The following is a 21099-nucleotide window of genomic DNA, read 5'->3' as shown; positions in this document are numbered from 1 at the left end:
GCCCTTCCCGGGCGACCAGTCCCTAGTGTCCCCGAGACACTCGTTTCAGGAAATTCTTGCCAGAAACACAGACATCCGCAAAACCACGTGAGACCTCGAGGAGTCCTTTGATCCCTCCCCCTGCTTCCCGCGCCCTAAAGCCCCTCTGAGAGGGAAGGGGTCTCCTTTAGAGGTGACTCTGGTGTCTGACCACCTCCAACACCAGCGAACATGTCCAGTCGTGAAGGATCACGTCCCACCCATGGTGGCGACAGACTGCAGCGTCTCACGTGGGTGAAGGGTGAGGTGGGATTCATAAGGCTGATGGGGAGTCAGGGAAAACAGGGGTTCAACTCCTGCTGGTCCTGAGCAAATAAAAACAAGCTCTGGGACTTGGTGTGTCCGTCACCAGGGCTGATCTCCCACAGAGAGGACCTCATTTAACTGCCCAGATCCCTGGAACTTCTGCTCCCTTCTCTGTGAGGGGGGGTCAGAGACCCTACCTTTAGGGGTTGTTCTGAGGATTAAACGAGCAAAGTGGAAAGTGAAAAGTGACAGATGACCCAGTGTTTGGCACAAGTTTTTCTTCCCTTCCCTATGTACCCCTGCCAGGATTCTCCACGTGGAGCTGAAAGCTTCCTTTGCAATGTGCTCTGGGGGCGCCAGAAAGATCCTTGGCTTCAATTAGCCAGTTCTGCTGGCTGAAATCCCACCATCTACATTTCGGTCCCATCTGTGAGTTGTCGACAATCGTTAAGCAGAGATGAGAGCTGGGGTCTTTGTTCTCCAGGAGCTCCTGGGGGGGCTAGAGAGACAAATAGGCACGCAGAAGACATTTCCCAGCCCAGGGCCGCGTGCTGGGGGACGTCCTGGGTCGGGGGGGGGGTTGACCAGAGAAAACTGAGCTGAGGGCAAGCTGGGACAGAAGTCCTCCTGCCTTTGGTAGGGGCCGTATGAGGCCTGGGGGAGCGAGGGAGGCTGGTGCAGCGTGGTGGCAGCCGGCAAGGAAGGAGGCTGGGTGCAAATACAGTGTAGGTCACGCAGCGAGACCAAGTTCCCTTTGGGTGAAAGGAATGTGAGGGGCGGGCAACCGCAGTGCAGGGCAGTCACTGGTGGGGACATGTGAAGGGGCTACTTAGCGCACATTCATGAGCTCAGCACCAGGTGACACGTCCCAACCCAGGGGAGCGGTGACAGCACTTAGCTACTTAGTAGTGGCTAATGATCTTCCCGGCATCACAGGTGAAAGTGGAGATTCACATACCCGAGTCGTTCTGGCAAAGTTTTCCAATAACCGAACTGAGTACCCAGAACATTTTCCTTTAATATTTGCTACCACAGGGCAAACTAGTATATGTTTTTTCAAAGAATCAATTTGACCTTGAAGCAAAAGCATATCAGTTTCAAAACTACACCTGCCTGAGTTAGGTACTTTCACTACTTTTTGTAGCAACTCAGTATACTTGACATAAATTCAAAAGAATATTGCATAAATTCAAAAGCAACTATAAATGTATCAAATCAACAAACTATTCATCAAATTTTTCTTGTAAATTTTGCAGCCACTTTACATCATGCTGTCTACTGTAATTAAAATCCTTTACATATTGATTCATGTGAGAAAAGTATGCAAAGTCATAATTATTGATCTCTATTAGTAAAAGATTGAATTTGAAATTCTTATATTTGTCTGGACAGGTCACAAATGAACTTTTCCTTTCTTTGGAGCTTCAGATGTACCTTGATCATACGTAGTGTGATATTGGTGAGAAAACTTACACTGACATTTAAAATCTTTGATTGCTGAATATTTGGTTAACATTCTTTTTTGTTTCAAGAAAATCTTGGAGTTAAAAAAAAAAAAGAAAAAGAAAATCTTGCCGTTAACAGTGCAGTAAACCTTAGTAAAGCCCTTCCATGACTCAACCAATGAGTGTTGGCAACGAAAAGCTTCTTAAATTCATGGTCTCCTACTTCTTTCAATAGTCCCCTAAAGTGCTGATGTTTCATAGTATTTGCACTTAAATACCGAACAATTTTAACAACTGTGTCCATGACACTTGCACAGAGTCCGTTCAGAAAAGTGAGCCCAAATATTTTCAATATTCAGTGGAATGAAGCAATGTGGGAAACACTGGTCTCTTGTTTGAAAATTCCAGCACCTCAGTCGCACTGGCCACATGTCAAGTGCTCATTATGAAGCATGGTGTCTATATATGTTCATAAATGCGTGGGATATTTCTAGAAGGAAAAACAAAAAACTTGTAGCAATGGTTGCCTCTGAGGAGAGGAACTGTCTGACTGAGGTAAAGGGGAGAGAGGAAACTGCATGCCCTTTGTATTTTTACAATTTCATACCATCTGGGTAATTTGTTGCTTAAAGTGTAAAATTCGTTTTTAGAAGTTTAAAAATCACAAAACAAACAGCATTTTTGAAAACTCACCCTGGCAAGTATGTAGGGAGTGGACGAGAGGGGACATGTCCGGGTGCAGGATGCCCTCGGTAGGAGACAAAGGCAGTTGTCAACGAACGTGGCAGAAATGGGGGCGGTGAAGATGGAGCAAAGCAGGCGGATAAGAGGAGCGCCTGGGAAGTAAAAGGGTTTGGTGATAGACCAAATGTGGGCTCCACGGAGAGGGGTATCAGGAGTGAATTCCAGGTTTCCGCCTGAAGAATTCTCTAAAGAATTCTGAGTTCACACTCTTCTTTTTATTTTTATTTATTTATTTTATTTATTTTTATTTTTTGATATGGACCATTTTTTAATAACTTTATTGAATTTGTTACAATATTGCTTCTGTTTTATGTTTTGGTTTTTTTGGCCGCAAGGCACATGCGATCTTAGCTCCCCGACCAAGGATCGAACCAGCACCCCCATGCATTGGAAGGCGAAGTCTTGACCACTGGACCACAGGGAAGTTCCACACACTCTTGTTTTTAAAACCTGGGAAACTCTCTGAATTATGCCTTATAATTCCTTATAGTTCCTTTCCCACATTCTCCCTAATATTTCCTTCTGAAATTTTGATCAGATGCTTGTTAGACCCTCTCACTCTAGCTTCCTTATCTCCTAATCCCTTTTGTATTTTTTAATTTTTCATCTCTTTATTCTACCTGCTGCATTCTGGCTAAATCCTTCATTCATTATTTACCAGGTGTACTAATTTCTGCTTCAGTTATGTGTAATCTGCTTTTAATCATTCTATTAAATTTTAGGTTCCATTAAAAATTTTCTAGACATTCTATTTGCTTCTTTTTCAAATCTTCCTGTTCCTTTTGGATACTCTTTTGTGCTCTTTGGCCATTCGTATACCTTCTTTGGAGAAATGACTATGAAACTCCTTTGACCATATTTTAACTTGTTTGTTTGTTTGTTGTTGAGTTGTAGGAGTTCGTTATATATTCTGGATGTTAATTCCTATCAGATATAGGATTTGCAAATACTCTCTCCCATTCTGTGGGTTGCTTTTTCACTCTGTTCATAGTGTACTTTGATGCACAAAAGTTTTCAATTTTCTTGAAGTCCAGCTTATCTGTTTATTGCTTCTGTTGTCCAGTTGCTCTGGCTAGAACTTCCAGTACTTTGTTGAATAGAAATGGTAAAAACAGACAGCCGTGCCTTGTTCCTGATCTTAGAGGAGAAGCTTTCAGTTTTTTGCTATTTGAGTATGATGTTCACTATGGGTTTCTCATATATGGCTTTTATTAAGTTGAGATAGCTTCCCTCTATTACTGGTTTGTTGAGTGGTTTTATCATGAAAGGATATTGAATTTTGTCAAATGCTTTTTCTGCTTCAATTAAGATGATCATGTGGTTTTTGTTTTGTTTTGTTTATTTGTTTTTGGCCATGCTGCACGGCTTGTGGGATCTTAGTTCCCTGACCAGGGATTGAACCCAAGCCCTCCACAGTGAAAGCGCAGAGTCCTAACCATTGGACCGCCTGGGAATTCCCCATGTATTTTTTTTTCTTCATTCTGTTATTGTGGTTTATTAAATTGATGGATTTTTATATGTTGAACTATCTTGAAAATACCAAGAATAAATCTCACTTGGTCATAGTGTATAATCCTTTTAATAGCTGCTGAATTTTGTTTGCTAATATTTTGTTGAGGTTTTTTCTTTTGCATCAATGTTCATAAGGGATATTGGTCTATAGTTTTCTTGCAGTTTTTTTTTTTTTTTTTTTTTCTGGCTTTGGTATCAGGGCAATGCTGGCTTCATAGAATTATTTAGGAAGTGTTCCCTCCTCTTCAATATTTTGGAAAAGTTTGAGAATAATACATATTACTTCTTTAAAATGTTTGATAAAATTCACCAGTGAAGCCATCTGGTCCTGGGCTTTTCTTCGCTGGGATATTTTTGATTACTGACTCAATCTCCTTGCCAGTTATAGGTTTATTCAGATTTTCTATTTCTTTGTGATTTACTCTTGGTAGGTTTTATGTTTCTAGAAATTTGTCCATTTCATCTGTTATCCAATTTGTTGGCATACAATTGTTCATAGTACTCTCATAATACTTTTGATTTCTGTCAGATCAGTAGTAATGTCTCCACTTTCATTTTTAATTTTAGTAATGTGATATTCTTGACCTTATCTTTCATGCCTTTTATTGAAATTTTAAATTAAAATTTCAGTTGTGTTTTTTAGTGTCAAAAGTTCTTTCCTATTTAAAAATACCATGCTGTAATTATGGGATTTCTTTTAAAAAGTTCTATCTGCTCCTTATTTCAGTTCATGGTTTTGGTCTTTCGTGTCAGAAGCATTCCTCAAATGCCCAGCTGAAAGTTTTGTGGAAAGTTTGGGGCCCTGTCAGCTGGTGGGCTGCATTGTAGGGTGATCAGGTAATAAGCCTGATTTTTTGTTATTGTTTGAATGATCCCCAGTGTTGGTATTACCCATAGGTCTTTTCTTTGTAGCCGTCCAATTTTCCCAAGAGTCCTGTGAGCTTTTGCTTGTGAGTAGTGCTAGGCTGGTTGTGTTCTGGGTGCCAAGTGGGGTCAGGGGGCTGAGAGCCATCATTAGCATGGGGACTTGGACTTTGCCCTTCTGCTCTCATTTGGGCCATTGCCCTCACCTGATTCCATTTTTACAGAGCAAAGCCTCTGGTGTCCAGCAGAGTCCAAGTCCTAAGACTTGGTGCTATGCACTCAACCTGATTATTTGAAGAGGCAAGTTTTTGTCTGTGACACGATAATCAGGTGCTTTGTGATCAAAAGAACAAAGCTAGGATGGCTAGTGCTAAGCTGAAAAAATAAAAATTGCCTTCTTGAGAATAAACATATGAATCTTAGTTAGCTCCAAGGAAAGGATAAGAAATCAGGATGCCGTTTTTAACGTTTTAATGTGGCCGGAAATGAAACTTGGATTTTAATCAGTGGATGCATTTTACCATTAATGTAACATACCATTATGATGAGTCTTTAAAGGAAATTCAGAAAACTAATAAAAGGAACTTGCACCTTTATCAAATACATTTAAAAAGACGCTTCATGAGTGCAAAATATTTTCCTAAATCAAAGTGATCGGAAGGTAAATATCAAGCTGAATGTCCAACAGGTGCCAAGGAGCCCATTAGATGTCACTCCATGATCTACCACGAGATGGCGATGGTGAGCACAAGCTAGGTCTTTGCCCTTAACAATTCCCTATTTTTTTTAAATAACAAAGCTGTGGAACTAATTTTCTTACATACTTGCGGTAGCCTATCATCACTTTTTGGTCCCTGATTTAATCCTAAGAACTTCTCTTAACTCCATCTGACCCATAAATCATGCCAACTTGTTGCAGTGGTTTTGTATTCATATATCATATGCATGTTTGTTATGACCGTAAACCAGCACACAGCAGGGATAATAAGCCGCATCTCAGCCAGTGGAAGGCACGTAGGGTAGTTTAGATACTATGAAATTAAACGGTTTTTTTTTGTTTGTTTGTTTTGTTTTTGGCCGTGCCGTGTGGCTTGGGGATGTTAGTCCCCCCGACCAGGGATTGAACCTGGGCCTCAGCCAGTGGAAGCGCGGAGCCCTAACCACTGGACAGCCAGGGAATCCCTGAAATTAAATACTTTTCAAGTGTTCTTTTTTAAAATGAATTTTACTTGGTATATTATTTGTTGGATGTAGTAATTTAATAGAATGTTACTGTGCAGTAGTTAAACATGCTATATTATTTTAATTTCTAATAACACCCCCAAAATAAACCTTATATCCTTGTAAGGGGAAACTCTCTTCTCATGTTTTAAGACAGTTAAGGCAAACCAGTTCTGAGAACATCAGAGACTTCACTGGCCAACTCCGGAGGCACCAAATCTAACTGTGACCCAGATTTGACCTTGGAGCTGATCAGGAGGCATCAAGTTGAAGCCAGGTTTACACTCTCATTCCTCCAACTACCTCGAGTGGTTTTTTTCAAGAGGAGTCTGGGTAGGAATGAGCTAAGGTTAGAGGCAGCATTTTTGTTATTTGGTAAACAGGTACAGATGGAGTTCACAAACAGCAGCCCATGGCACTCACAGGAAACAAAACACTTGAAAATACACCTGCTTCTGCTAAATCACAGGCTTCACAGAGATTCTGTTTAGAATTGTCTTGTGTTTCCAAATCAAGCTTGGCTTTTAGTAGATTTTAAACCAAGAACGGATACACACTGGCCTCTAAATCCATCTTTTGAATTTAGTTGAAGAAGAGACAGCCTGATGCCAGTCTGGAGCACAAAAGACATAGATGAGATTTGACCTTGAAAGGGTAAAAATGTCGATTTCTAGGGGAAAGCGACTACTTTCTCTCTTGGCTGAGACACCAAGATGATTTGTGGCAGCTTCTCCTGGCAATGTGTGGTCCTGAGACCAAATCCCTAATTGGTGGTAATCGTGGTCTCCAGAGTGTGGGGCACCCTCGCCGCTGCTGAATGTGTGACGGGCCATGTCAGTCCCCCTCAGAGCCAGAGGTTCCCTAAGGATTCCTGCCCTCCAGTTACTCTGGAATAATGTTCCAGATAAAGGAATATGTTCAAGGCACTGCTGCCTACAATCAGAGCCCTTCCAGTGGGAGAGCTACGGACTGAAGTTTTCTCCCAGGTTCCTTGTTCTTTGCCTCACTCACATACTGATTGGAATTTTTCTATAAGAAAAGTGGTTTTTTCTGTCTCACTAAAAGTTCTGTCCGACTTCATCGCCTGCTTAACAAGCAGTAGCCAAGGGAGAAGGTTTGAAGTTCACTGGCTGACAGTTGGCTGGGGCTGCTCTTTCAGCTGCTCTGAGTGGTCTAATCCAACTCGCTTCACCATGGGATCAAGAGCTCATATTTCCTCTTTCATTTGGTCCACAAACACTCATGGAGTTCCTGCCAGGGGCTGGCACCTTTCTAGGGGCGGGCTATGCGGTGGTTAAAAAAGACAGTTCAATCCCTGCCTTCATGTGGCTTACATTGTGCTGGGTAACTAGACAAAAACCATCTAACTGAATACACATCCAAATAATTTCAGTTAGGTGATAAGACTTACGAAGAGCAATAAAGTTGAGTAGGGGGGCTAGAAGGTGACAGGGTAGGAGTGGGTGGTGGGCTGAATAATGGCTCTAATCCCTGTCCAGGCCTTAGTCCCTGCTCAGGCCCTAATCCCTGGAACCTGTGAATGTTCCCTTATATGGCAAAAAGGACTGCAGATGTGATTAACCTAAGAATTTTGAGATGGGGAGATTATGTCGGGGAAATAAAATTGAAAAGAAAATCTCCTGCCTACCCAGAAAAGCCCTGCACAAAGGTAGAAGAGAAAGAAAACAGTTTTATTATTGGATAAGCACTGTGCCAGAAAGAGATGCACGTCACAGGCAATGCACTAAGAGACGACAAAGACAGAAAGAAATTTCACCCTAATTTTTTTTTTGGCTGCGTTGGGTCTTCGTTTTTGCGCGTGGGCTTTCTCTAGTTGCAGCGAGCAGGGGTTACTCTTCGTTGCGGTGCACGGGCTTCTCATTGCGGTGGCTTCTCTTGTTGCGGAGCGTGGGCTCTAGGCACGTGGGCTTCAGTAGTTGTGGCACACGGGCTCAGTAGTTGTGGCTCCTGGGCCCTAGAGTGTAGGGTCAGTAGTTGTGGCGCACGGGCTTAGTTGCTCTGTGGCATGTGGGATCTTCCCAGACCAGGGCTCGAACCCGTGTCCCCTGCATTGACAGGCGGATTTTTAACCACTTCGCCACCAGGGAAGTCCTCACCCTATTTTATAGCCCAGCAGATGCGACCCCACTGCACACGTGTTCTCCAGGGAAAGCATAGCCAGTCTTCGGGTAAGAGGACTTGACCATTTGTCACACAGAGTTCACCCTAAATTCGCCTGGAATTGGGTGGCCACGCGTGATAGCTAATTGCCTTTGTGCAAAGGAAACATCCACTGCTTGTATCTTGGTGACAGAAGGAGGTTTGCAGCCCGGAGCCCAGTGCTGCTGGAGAGTCAGGCTCCCACCTCCCATGGGCAGGGGACACTGGCCACTGTTTCCTTGATGTTTGCATTTCGGAGAGATGGCTCCCAGGTCCTGGAGAAAGACGGTCCTGGGTTATAAAGCCGGCAAGAGGCTTAGTGAGCTTTAAAAAGATTTACTTACACCTCAAAGGGGCAGAGAAAGAACTTCCAATCAGAAGTTTTCTAAAGAAAATGCTCTTAGGGATGGGAAGGGAGAGTTTTTCCCTTTTTGTACCAGGGAGAGTTAAAACTTACTTTTCTTGGTTTTAACTTGTATGTTCCCTTACAATTATCCTGGATTATCTGGGTGGCCCCAAATGTAATCAAAGGTGTCCTCATAAGAGGAAGGCAGAGGGAGATTTGACTGCAGCAGAGACAGATGTGATAACTGAAGCAAGATGCTACCCTCCTGGCTTTGAGGACGGAGGAAGGGGCCCTGAGACACAGAATACACACGAGGCAGCTCTAGAAGCTGGAAAAGGCAGGCCAACAGTTTCTCCTTTAGAGCCTCTGCAGGGAACATGGCCTTGCTGACACTTTGACGTCCACCCAGTGAAACTGATTTGGGGCTTCTGACATCCAGAACCATAAGAGAATAAATGTGCGTTGTCTTAAGCCACTGAGTTTGGGGCCATTTGTCCCAGTGGCCACAGGGACGTCCTCATCCGGGTGGGAGTACGGAGGAGAGAGAGGGTCATCGGGGCGCACGTTTTGAGGAGAGGATACTTGAGCCCAAATCGGAACAACGTGAAGGAGTGCCGCCTACAAAGGGCAGGAGGGAGGGCATCCCAGGCGGATGAAACAGCAACTCCAAAGGCCCTGCGGTGGGACGGAGCTTCTGTGGCTGCGCCGAGGGGCTGGCAGGCCGTCAGACCAGGCGGAACCTTCGAGGCCGAGGCAGCCCTTTGCTATGTCGTCAAAATGTGGAGTGAGCAACCTGATCTCCGTTTAAAAGGATCAGATGGTCCGGGAGGCCAGGCGCCGGGGCGGCCAGAGGGGGGCAGGAGCAGCGGGTGGCAGGAGAGGCTCTTGCTGCAGGAAACCTGGTTTCCTTTTGACCAACTATGTTTTTCTTTCAAAAAAAACGGACTCCTGGGGGCTTCCCTGGTGGCGCAGTGGTTAAGAATCCGCTTGCCAATGCAGGGGACACGGTTTGTGCCCTGGTCCAGGAAGATCCCACATGCCGCAGAGCAACTAAGCCCGTGCGCCACAACTACTGAGCCTGTGCTCTAGAGCCCGCGAGCCACAACTACTGAGCCCGTGTGCCACAACTACTGAAGCCCGCGCGCCTAGAACCCGTGCTCCTCAACAAGAGTAGCCACTGCAATGAGAAGCCCGCGCACCGCAACAAAGACCCAACGCAGCCAAAAATGAATAAAAATAAAACAAATAAATGTATAAAAAAGCAAAAAAAAGAAAAACAAAAAAAACGGACTCCTGGAACTAGATACGCAACAGAAGTGTCTCGTGCAGCAGAGTTGGGGGGATGACATTTGATCTCCATCTAAGGCTTCTTTACAGTGTCTGCTCTTGCCTGCGTCCTGCAGGCCACGTTCCTGCATTTAAGGACGTTTTTGGGACTGCAGAAGGAGGAGCACTTTGATCTCTTCCTGAAGAGTTTCCACAGGACCCAGCAAGGCTCCTTTCACCCAGGATGCCGGCCTTGGACAGTCGGGCTTTCTCTCCAGGTGGGCAGCTGGGGGGGCTCCCGGGGTCGAGGCTGCGTGAGCACCTACGGGTGACAGCACCCGCGCGAGGCTCTCCCTGCAGACGCGGCCCTGCCAAGGTCAGCGTACGTGTGCTTCCTGCCCCCTCCCCACACTGTCCGCCACCGCTGGGAATGACTCTGTTCGAGTTTCCAAACCCGCCTTGGGGATGCCGTCTGAAGCCGGAGGGAGTAATACAGCGGATCCCTCTGGAGGGAAGATTTCCTCTCTTCTCTCTCACTCCCCTAGTCATCCATTCAGAAATTAGCAACAAGCATTTGGTTTTGTTTCATACAAAGCACTAACCCAAGAGATACCCCCACCGCTAAACCAGTTCCTCTCAATACACTCCCACACTGCGGAGAAACAGCACCATTTCTGTCGGGCTCGCGGTCAGGCCCAGCAGCTGGCACAGCAGCAGATGGTGGGCACTGATTAAGTATTTGTTGGTGTTATGAGTGAGTCCTGTAGGACAGGCACAGGGTATCTGTGAGATAGATGCAGTTTTCCCTCTTGTAGATACAGGGCTACTGCAAACCAATACCTGGGTGCTTTGGAACTGAGCAGGACCCTCTGGGGCCTTCCTGGGACACACCCCTCCCCCAGACTCTCTGCTTTAGCTCCTCTCTGAAGTACCTAGATAACAGCATCTGATGCACATTTCCTGAGTTGCTTTACAGAGGCTAAAATCCCCACCAAATGCAAGCATTTAACTACTTGATGACCATGAGCACGTAGCCCCCAGACCTGCTGGAGCCTGACGATTGATCATGTTAACCCCTGTGACACCGTCCTGCTAACCACCATCAACCAGAGACTTGTGCACAGCTGATCACACACCCTGCGAGCCCCCTCCCTCACCTGGCCTCTAAAAATGCTTCGCTGGCAGTCCAATGGTTGAGAATCTGTGCTTCCACTGCAGGGGGCACGGGTTTCATCCCTGATCAGGAGAGTACCACATGCCCCGAGGTGTGGCCAAAATTAAAAAAAAAAAAAAAAGCTTTGCTAAAACCCATCGGGGAGTTTGGGGTTTTTGAGCAGGCGAGTGGACCCAAGTTTGGTTCAGTAACATCTTCACAGAGGATTTCTGGAGACATCGTTCCCCTCATCCCCTGGCAAGCCCACCTACTTTGCCATCTAATCCAGTAGTGGGGGGTCAGGCACCGCTGGAGGGGAAGAGGGACCGTCCCAGGGCCCCTCTCAAGTTTCTCTGTCCAGTGGGCCCCTGACCCTGTACAGCCCTATCTTTTTCTTGCAGGTGCGTCAAGGCTGAGGCAGTCTCCATCGGGCTCGGCCATTTGATCGTTTGGCCGGTCACGGCACCATCCCTCTCTAAGGCGTATTGAGGGGTGAAGTCCTGAATACCAAGGCCTAGAATTTCTGACTGGCATAAAGGCTCAGGAATCCCTCACCACTCCTTTGCATTTTCTCTCTGCAGAGTGAAGGCCCCGTCGTCGTTCTATACTTAGTGTCCTTTGTCTTTGCCAAAAGAGGAAGGTACAGCAGGTGGATAACTCCTAACTGGGCAAGAGGACACTTCTAGTGGGGGCTGGGGACTGGGGAGTAGTTAAGGCGTTGTTTAAGGGAAGAGCCTTTCTGCTCAGAGAGACCGATGACAGACAGATGAAGGCACTTTGTGAGTCTGTGAAGGAATTCCCCTGGAGGGTTCTTGCCGGAATGTATTATATCAAGTAGCACTGATATGCCACATTTACCCATGAACTAAGAGGTATTTCACAATTACTCTGTGCTGGGCTCAGCACTTGGTGCTTTTCCCAGACACACAACTTTAGTGGTGAAAAGTGAGGCCAGGTTCCTATCAGCCATGATCCAGCTGTGTGGCGTTGGGCAAATTTCTTAACATCTCTGAGTCTCAGTTGTTTGATTTGTAAAATGAGGACTAGAAAAGTATGTTTCCTAGGGTTGTTAAGTGGATTAAATGAGATACATATGTGAAAAGTTTATCACCATGTCTGACAGAAACTAAGGACTCCCTAAATATTAACTATTATTACTAAGTATTTAGGTAAAAACTCGAATATCTTCTGATTGCACTCATAGGAAAACGCATTCTTCTGTAACCACCAAACTTGACCTACATGCTACAATATACAGTCTACCATATCTTCTGAACCTTAAAACTCTGACAAAGTATCTGACAAAGTTTTGTTCATACTTGTAAATTTTATTATAGGAAAAGTACAAAAGTTATACTCTTTAATCCACAAATAAGAAAACTTGACTGTGAGAGGTAAAATAAGACCTGAACAAATGGAGGGACATGAATCTTAAATCTCTTCAAGTGGATTTTTAAAATAATGACAAGAAACATTTTAAAATATTGACAAGAAATTCTAAAGTCCATTTGGAAGATTAATGAGTGATTTTATTTTTTATTTTTATTATTTAGGTAAGAAGTGGATTTATTTAGAGAGAAACATACTTCACAGACAGAGTGTGGGCCATCTCAGAAGGCGAGAGGCAATAAAAGAGTGATTTTAGCCAAGAAAGTTGTGGGGAAAAAAAGGAATCTGTGTATAGGGGGAGTACTTACACTGCTAGATATTAAAACTTACTTTCTTTGACAAAAATACAAACATAAAATTTAATTTGGGGAGGGATGGTGTGGCTGCTGTAAACATAATACCAAAGGCAGAAACGATAAAAGGCTTTTTACTGTATAAGGAGTGCCCCCCAAACAATGTGGAATATCGTAAAACCAATTTCCCAACTTTTTTTGAGGTATTGTTGATTTACAATATCATATTAGTTTCAAGTGTACAGCACAGTGATTCAAAATTTTTATAGATTATACTCCATTTATAGTTATTATAAAATATTGGCTATATTCTCTGTGCTGTACAATGTATCCTTGTAGCTTTAGTTTATACCTCTTGTAGTTTATACCTCTTAAACCCCTACTCCTATCTTGCCTTCCCTCCTTCCCTCTGCCTGCTGGTAACCACTAGTTTGTTCTCTATATCTGTGAGTCTGTTCCTTTTTTGTTATATTCACTAGTTTGTTTTATTTTTTTAGATTTGACATATAAGTGATAACATACAGTATTTGTCTTTCTCTGTTTGATTTATTTCACTAAGCATAACATCCTCCAGCTCCATTCACAATGTTGCAAATGGCAACATTTCATTCTTTTATGGCTGAGTAGTATTCCACTGTATATGTACACCACAACTTCTTTATCCATTTGTCTGTTGATGGACACTTAGGATGCTTCTGTATCTTGGCTATTGTCAATAATGCTGCTATGAACATTGGGGTGCATGTATCTTTTTGAATTAATGTTTTCATTTTCTTCGGATATATACGCAGGAGTCAATTTCCCAACTTTTTAAAATGCACAAATAGAAAAGTAGGCAAAGGGACAAAAGCAAATTCACAAAAGAGAAAATACAAACAGTTAATAAATAACTATGTGAAAAAACAAGCCAGTTAACTAGTAAAGAAACAACATTCAAAACAATGAGAAATAACAACTTTAAATTAAATTTGAAAAAACAGCCTGTGTTTTCAAGGATATGGAAAAAGGGGCATTTCTCAAAAGAAAACCAATAAATTTTCCTCGAAGATAGTTAAACATTTGAAAAATATACTTTGCCTTTGACCTATCAGTTCCCCACTTCCAGAATTTTTAAATCAAGTATATGCAATAAAAGCATATGCCGACTGACCCTCGGCAGCTCCTGTATCATGAATCTACAATGATATAGAAAAGTAGAAAATTTATGTGCATTTATGCTGCGATTAAGAATCATGTTATAAAAGAATATCTAATAAAACGGCAGAAAATTCACAATATTGTTCGGTGAAAAAGGCAGAATACATCTTTGTAAGGCATTTTCCCAGTAACGTCAAACAAGCAAAGATAAGCATTAAAAAAAAAAAGCCCGATAATACATACTAAGATATTAAATGTAATTGACTCCAAGAGGTAAAGTATGAGAGGGTTTTGTATTTCATTTCCTATTAATGCAACAGATTTTGTGTTTTAAAAATAATTGTATAATTAGAAAGTTGCCTGTGTTGAAAACCATAAAAGTACGTGAGACTGTACAAGCCTGGAAAATCCAGGAAGTGTTTCGTGCGGAAAGCCAAGGCCACCTGCTAGCCGGTGAGTCACGGACGCAAGACTCGCACCTGACTCCGCACTCGCCAACCGGCTGCGGTGCGTTTCCAAGCGAAACGCCCAGGGGACGAGGACCGCCCTGCGCCCCGGCCCCGGCCCCGCGCCCCGCGGCCGCGGAAGCCGGGACGCCTGAGCTCCGCTAATTTCTGGAAGCGAGGGCATTCCCGTTTCAAAGTTCACCCGATCGGGCCTTTCCTTTCTCCAGCTTTGAACAACCCTGAAGGCAGACTTTCGGGTCAGCCGCGCCCCCCGCCAGGCTCAGCCCCTGCGGTATCAGGTTCCGCGGCGCGGCCAAAGGTCAAGGTGGCTGGAGAAGAGGAGGGGGCGGCCCGGGGGCGGGGGGCGCCCTCTCGAAGGCTCGGGCCAGCTAGGAGCGCTTAGGCCAGCGAAGCCGGGTCTAGCCGAGTGACCGCAGGCTGACCACGCGGTCGCCCAGGGACGTGCGTCCTCCGTAGGGACAAAGGGTCGGGAAACTGGAGCCGGGCCCATCCCGGAAAATCCGGGCCGTGGTCGCCAAGGCAACGGAGTCGGGCCGGCGGCGCCCGCCCCCGGCCCCGGCCCGGGCCGCGAGGGGGCGCTGGGGGCGGGGGAGGGATCCCGCGCGGCCGGCCCGCTGCCCGCCCCGCCCTCCGGCCGCGACCGCCGGCCCGAGCCCGCGACTGACCCTCGGCAGCTCCTGTAGTCACGTGGCGCTGGGAACCGGCGGGGGGGCTGGGCACGGGCCTGGCAGTGGTGAACTCGAACCTGCTGCTGTCGCCGCGGCGGGGTGGGGAGCGCGGCCGCCGGCGCCGGCTTTCCGGCCTCATGGACGCGCGACGCGCCTCCGCGCTCCCCGCCAGAGAGGTTCGACCCGGGCAAGACGCGGGGTTCCACGCGGGCCCGTGGCGGGGCGGCCCTACCTGCCAGGCGCGTGACCGAGTGCGCGCTGTTTGGTGGGGGGGGGGGTGCACACTGCTGGACCGAATGGGGAGGGCGAGTCCGCGCACCTGCGCACAGGCTCCGCGAGCTGCGCTCTGCGTGGGGACCGGAAAGGGCTCCCTCGGGGAGCGCGGAGCCGTGTGTCCGCGAACGTGGACGGGGGGAACACGCGCGAATACAGAAGGGGGGTGTGGGGTCTCCACGGCCCTTTGCCACCCAGCACGCGCCAGCGGATTCTGACCGAGTCCTGGTCACACGAGCTCGCCTGCGCAGCCCCCTGGGAAACAGACCTGGAATTCCTGCTGGGAGGAGGGTGGGGGGAGGGGAGCCAGCAGGGATTCCAGAGTTCCTGCCATAGGCCGGCCTTTTCGCCATCGGCCTGGACAATTCATGCTGTGACCTTAGCAGTGGAGGAAGTGACCCCCAAACGCGGCCCTGTGCTTCCTTGGTGAAGGGGGCACGTTCATTTATTAATCCAGTATCCATTAAGGTCACTCTGCCAGGCGGGGTGTGGGGCAGGGGTGGGGGAGGGGTGGCCGGCGAGGACACAAAGATGACTGCCCTAGGGGAGCTCCCAGCCTCACGCACGTTTTCTCTCCCCTCCCCACAGGTAAGGCTGGCCTCTCTGCCCTCAGAGGTCTGAGCTCTGCCATGGGGGTAGGGGTGTCTTTACTGCTGCAGTTTTCTCTGACGTCTGGGGACTACCAGAGTGTGGGCGGAAGCAGGCGCTCCAGCCGCAGGCACATCCCCGGGAGGAGCTGGAAAGAGCCTCATCTCCAGCTCCACAGCCTCCAGGGTAGAGTGTGGCCTTCTTTGTTGGGTTCTCGAACCATTCCATGGCCCCCGTGCTCCGGCCTCCCCATCCTGGTGGAAGGAGGGCGCCCGTGGGGAAGGGGTCGCGTTCTCACATCCTGGGAGTCTTCCCTGTGCTCATTCTGACCGCTGGGAATGAGTCATGTCTGTGCTGCTGGAGAGGAGCACAGGCTCTGCGGAAACCAGGAGGATGTGTCTGGAACTTGTGAGCAGGCAGTGAAGGTCCCAAGGAGTCTAACCGTCGCTCCACCCTGCACGAATCTGCGCTCCCAGGCTCTGGAAGAGCTGAATGTGGGGCAGCCCCTGACGGGGTTGGGGCAGGACCGGTAGGGGCCAGAGATTACAGTCTCTTCCTTTCTCCCCTTTTCTTGCCCCAATAATCCCTATCACCAGAGGGAGGCAGAGACAGGAGCGCCCCCGAGGGCAGCAGGCTGTGGGTGTTCCTGGGATTCAAGAGCGCTCTCCTTCCTGCAGCGGCCTAATTGTGTGGGGGGGTTGGAGGAGGGCAGGCGGAGAGAATGTGGGCACAGTCTGGGCAAGCAGTGGCCTGGCATCATGCTGGGCCGGCAGTAGCATCCGGTGCTCCCCTCCTGGTCCTGAGAAGGGCCGTTTTCATTGGCGCTCCAGGCTGCTCTCGTGAGAGACCGAGGTTAGGGAGGCCAAAGTGCCTTCCCCAAGATTGGATTAGATTAGAGCCCAGGAGAGTATCATAGGAATTAGAGGCCACAGGAATTTCTTTCTGTGAGATCTTTACAAACCCAGGTATTTTAGAGGAAAGAACACTGGCCTGGGAGTTTAGAAGACTTGTCCCCTAGTCTTGCTTCTGCTGTTGGTTTACTCTGTGCCCTCGGGCAAGTCCCATCACCCTGTTACGCCTCACCGTTGCTCCATCTATGAAACAGGGAGCTTAATATCTCTGGTCCAGCCTCACTGAGTTGCTGTGAAGCTCAGATACGGCAACAGGAAATAGTAGAAACAAGAAGAGGGCAGAAGGGAAATACTTGGAAAAGCGTAAAGCGCTGTAGGGAGAGATGACTGCGTTTTCTGGTCCGTCCTAAGGCAGGAATGTTCATACAGCCAGCACTGGAGTGTCTACTCCATGCCAGACACGGGCTGAGGGGGATTCCAAGGAGTGTCAGGGTTCTTCCTTCTGGTAGTTTCCAGGGTCAGTAAAGACTTAATTAACGACAGATATACTTGAAATGGTATCTGTAAGTCCAAGATTTAAATCATATAATACAAGGAAATAGAAGAGTAGTCTAGTAGTCTAGATTCCAGGGCTCCAGGAGTGGAGAGGGGCGAGCTCCTCTTGGGCCTGGGGTCTGCAGGGGAGGAGCTGGGGGCAGGCTGCGTGGCTCTGTAGAGTGACTGTGCCTTTCCACCCCCAGCAGAGGAAGAACCGATGCTGGAACGTCGCTGCAGGGGCCCCATGGCCATGGGCCCCGCCCAGCCCCGACTCCTTTCTGGGCCCTCCCAGGAGTCGCCCCAGACCCTGGAGAAGGAGCCCCAAGGGCTGAGGTCACAAGGCACTGCTGTGGCCCAGTCGGGCAGCCAGGCCCTAGGTCGGGCCCATCGTTGTGCCCACTGTCGAAGGCACTTCCCGGGCTGGGTGGCCCTCTGGCTTCATGCCCGGCGCTGCCAGGCCCGGCTGCCCCTGCCCTGTCCCGAGTGTGGCCGTCGCTTCCGCCACGCCCCTTTCTTGGCACTGCACTGCCAGGTCCATGCCGCCGCCACCCCAGACCTGGGCTTTGCCTGCCACCTCTGCGGGCAGAGCTTCCGAGGCTGGGTGGCCCTGGCTCTGCACCTGCTGGCCCACTCGGCGGCAAAGCGGCCCGTCGCCTGTCCCGACTGCGAGAGACGCTTCTGGCGGAGAAAGCAGCTGCGGGCCCATTTGCGGCGCTGCCACCCCCCGGCGCCCGAGGCTCGGCCCTTCATATGCGGCAACTGTGGCCGCAGCTTCGCCCAGTGGGACCAGCTGGTTGCTCACAAGCGGGTTCACGTGGCCGAAGCCCTGGAGGAAGCGGCGGCCAAGGCCCTCGGGCCTCGGCCTCGGGGCCGTCCGGCGGTGACCGCGCCCCGGCCCGGTGGAGACGCCGTCGACCGCCCCTTCCAGTGTACCTGCTGCGGGAAGCGCTTCCGCCACAAGCCCAACCTGATCGCCCACCGCCGCGTGCACACAGGCGAGCGGCCCCATCAGTGCCCCGAGTGCGGGAAGCGCTTCACCAATAAGCCCTACCTGACCTCGCACCGGCGCATCCACACGGGCGAGAAGCCCTACCCGTGCACCGAGTGCGGCCGCCGCTTCCGCCACAAACCCAACCTGCTGTCGCACAGCAAGATCCACAAGCGCTCCGAAGGGTCTGCCCAGGGTGCCCCCCGCTCGGGGAGCCCCCAGCGTCCCGCCGGCCCCCCGGAGCCCTCGTCAGAGCCCGCCCCGGAGCCCCCGCTGAAGCCGGCGCCGGAGCCTTTGGAGGCCCCAGGGGAGCCCCCCGGCCACCAGGCGGAGGCCCCGCCCTCTCTCTACAGCTGCGAGGACTGTGGGCGGAGCTTCCGGCTGGAGCGCTTCCTGCGGGCCCATCAGCGGCAGCACACGGGCGAGCGGCCCTTCACCTGCGCCGAGTGCGGGAAGAACTTCGGCAAGAAGACCCACCTGGTGGCCCACTCCCGGGTCCACTCAGGCGAGCGGCCCTTTGCCTGCGAGGAGTGCGGGCGCCGCTTCTCCCAGGGGAGCCACCTGGCCGCCCACCGGCGCGACCACGCGCCGGAGCGGCCCTTCGTCTGCCCGGACTGCGGGAAAGCTTTCCGCCACAAGCCCTACCTGGCCGCCCACCGGCGCATCCACACCGGCGAGAAGCCCTACGTCTGCCCTGACTGCGGCAAAGCCTTCAGCCAGAAGTCCAACCTGGTGTCGCATCGGCGCATCCACACGGGCGAGCGCCCCTACGCCTGCCCTGACTGCGACCGCAGCTTCAGTCAGAAGTCCAACCTCATCACCCACCGCAAGAGCCACATCCGGGACGGCGCCTTCTGCTGCGCCATCTGTGGCCAGACCTTTGACGACGAGGAGAAGCTCCTGGCCCATCAGAAGAAGCATGATGTCTGAGGGGGCAGGGGCGGCGGGGGCCGAGGGAGGTCGGGCCTGGACGTCGTTCACACTGTGCCCTGTGCTACTGCTTGTAGGCAGGGAGGGGAGAGGAGGAGTGGCCTGCCCCGTTAGAGAGGGGGGTCCCCAGCCCCTGCAGTCAGGGAGTCCACTTGCAGAGCAGGGACCCCGGCCTCCAGCTGGTGTTTGCTAAGGCTCGGCCCTGACTGCCCTGCGCCCTGGAAAAGTAGCAATAGCAGCTCCACCCACCCCTTAGAGCCCTCCGGCCGGAGGGGCCGCCAGTGGACAGGAAGACCCCTCTCCTCTGGTGGTAACGCCTTAATGTCTCTGTCTCTTGCTGTGAGTTCCTTCAGCTCGTTTTCTGGAAGTACGTGTGGTTCAGTCCTTAGTGAATGAGCGCCCGGGAGGAAAAGTGGACCAGATGGATACACCTGGGAGAACCTGCCGGCCTCGGTCGGCACCTGGGCCTTTTCCAGTACTGGGAGGCGAAGCCGAGCTGCTCTCGCCTGCCTCACCGCCTCCCCTCCGTCCTGCCCCTGCACAGGCACCCAGATTTGGAGAGACCCATCTACTGTTCGTTCTTGGCTCCCCTTCCTCCCAGAAGATCCAGTCCCCCGCCCTGGGCATTTCCCCATCTGCCTGACTTGCTTTACCCACCGGCCTCCCAGTGCTTAGGGCATCCCCTGGCTGTCAGCCGCCCTGCGTCAGGGCTTTTGTCTGAACACCGCAGCCTGCCTTCACTCCCTTCAGAACTCAGCATGTAGTGGGGAGGACTGCCCCATTGATGACGGAGGGCCAGCTGATGGGAAATGGGGGTGAGTTTCCCCTTCAGCATTTCTAGCGTCTGGATGCCCAGCCTCTGCCTGAATACTTAGGTGACAGGGAGTTTCCCCCCACCCCCCAGGCCCTGGTTCTATTGTAGAATAATTCTGATTGTTAGAGATTCTTCCTTATAATGAAAGAAGTCTGCTTCCCTGTAATTTCTACTGTTGGGCCTTGTTCTCTGGAACTAAACACACAACCACTTACCCTCCTTTTCAAACTAGAGAATAAAGATCTGGTTTTAGAACCGGTGGCTGAGGAGTGTCCCTTTGTCTTGGGGAGCTGTGGAGTTGGAAGGGGGGGCAGCGGCTCTGCTCCGACGGGGTTGGGCGTTGGGGTCGGTGACAGGCCGAGTGGCCGGCTTGTCAAGCTTCTCTGCACCCTGCCTGTGCTTCCCCGGGGTGGGGTCAGGCACACTCAGCAAGTGGGGTTTCCTCTCTAGGGGTCAAGTCAGCCTTGCTGGGGGTCAGTTGTCAGGGAGAAAACGTCTGACTTGATTCTGTCCTACCGTGCCTCCCTGGCTGGCCTGCTACGGTTCTCGTATCTGTAGCAGACGTGTACGCTTCCCTGCACTGGTTGCTTCATATGCATTTGAGTGCCTATTTTTGACAGGTATCAATAGGCCCTTTTCCTGTCTGCCTTAGTAGTTTCTGCATAGATTTCCAGCACCTAGCATAGAGCCTGGTGCAACCACAATTTGTTAATATGATGGCACCTGGCAAAGAAGTTTACCTAAATTATCTAACAATTTAGAGTTCGGCAGGTACTCTTTTTTTACAGATGAAAACATTTGCTCAAGGTCATATAACTGGTAATCACCAGAGGCAATACAAACCCGGGTGTGTTCAACCCAAAACCCATGCTCTTGACCACTGCTGCATGTTTATTGGGCGATTGCAGTGCTGCTGCTTTTGGTGAAGACAAGTATTAAATGCCTACTGTGTGCTTGATGTGATGGAAACTTGGGGTTTACAAAAATAAGACTCAGTCTTACCCCTAAGAGGCCTAAGTCTGGGAGGACTTATACCTGTACACAAATCGTGAGTGGAGAGAGATGGATGAGGGGTTGGTGGGGTTCCAAGTGTGTAGGATGGAAGCAGTCAGCTTCAAAGCTTTATGTTGCTTTATGGGGTTGAGGCCACTTCAAAACCTGTGTAGTT

The 21099-nt window shown here is 49.7% G+C and overlaps 1 protein-coding gene across 10 annotated transcripts; it reads left to right on the top strand.

Annotated features, from left to right (window-relative positions):
* Nucleotides 1-14594: 14594 nt before the first annotated feature.
* Nucleotides 14595-20186, top strand: REPIN1 (replication initiator 1). Of its 10 annotated transcripts, none has more exons than XM_059933090.1 (3): nt 14595-14723; nt 15812-15997; nt 17403-20186. In XM_059933090.1, exons 2-3 carry the CDS (start codon nt 15853-15855, stop codon nt 19115-19117), a joined length of 1860 nt encoding a protein of 619 aa, XP_059789073.1. In that variant the 5' UTR covers nt 14595-14723; nt 15812-15852; the 3' UTR covers nt 19118-20186. The 10 variants fall into 10 exon arrangements, with proteins under 10 accessions (XP_059789073.1, XP_059789066.1, XP_059789065.1 ...); XM_059933083.1 differs by lacking the exon at nt 14595-14723 and adding an exon at nt 14967-15126 and having other exon boundaries at nt 15883-15997; nt 17406-20186; XM_059933082.1 differs by lacking the exon at nt 14595-14723 and adding an exon at nt 14967-15126 and having other exon boundaries at nt 15883-15997.
* Nucleotides 20187-21099: the final 913 nt, after the last annotated feature.

Source organism: Balaenoptera ricei, chromosome 9 (assembly GCF_028023285.1).
Source record: "Balaenoptera ricei isolate mBalRic1 chromosome 9, mBalRic1.hap2, whole genome shotgun sequence".
Taxonomy (NCBI): Eukaryota; Metazoa; Chordata; class Mammalia; order Artiodactyla; family Balaenopteridae; genus Balaenoptera; species Balaenoptera ricei.
The sequence above is the reverse complement of the archived record's forward strand: the minus strand, read 5'-3'. Positions and strand labels throughout refer to the sequence as shown.

Coding starts and splice junctions, on each gene's coding strand:
- REPIN1 (XM_059933082.1), top strand. CDS start 15,088: ATGGACGCGCGACGCGCCTCCGCGCTCCCCGCCAGAGAG. Junction 15,127..15,882: donor CCGCGCTCCCCGCCAGAGAG/GTTCGACCCGGG, acceptor TTACTGCTGCAG/TTTTCTCTGACGTCTGGGGA. Junction 15,998..17,402: donor CCAGCTCCACAGCCTCCAGG/GTAGAGTGTGGC, acceptor TTCCACCCCCAG/CAGAGGAAGAACCGATGCTG.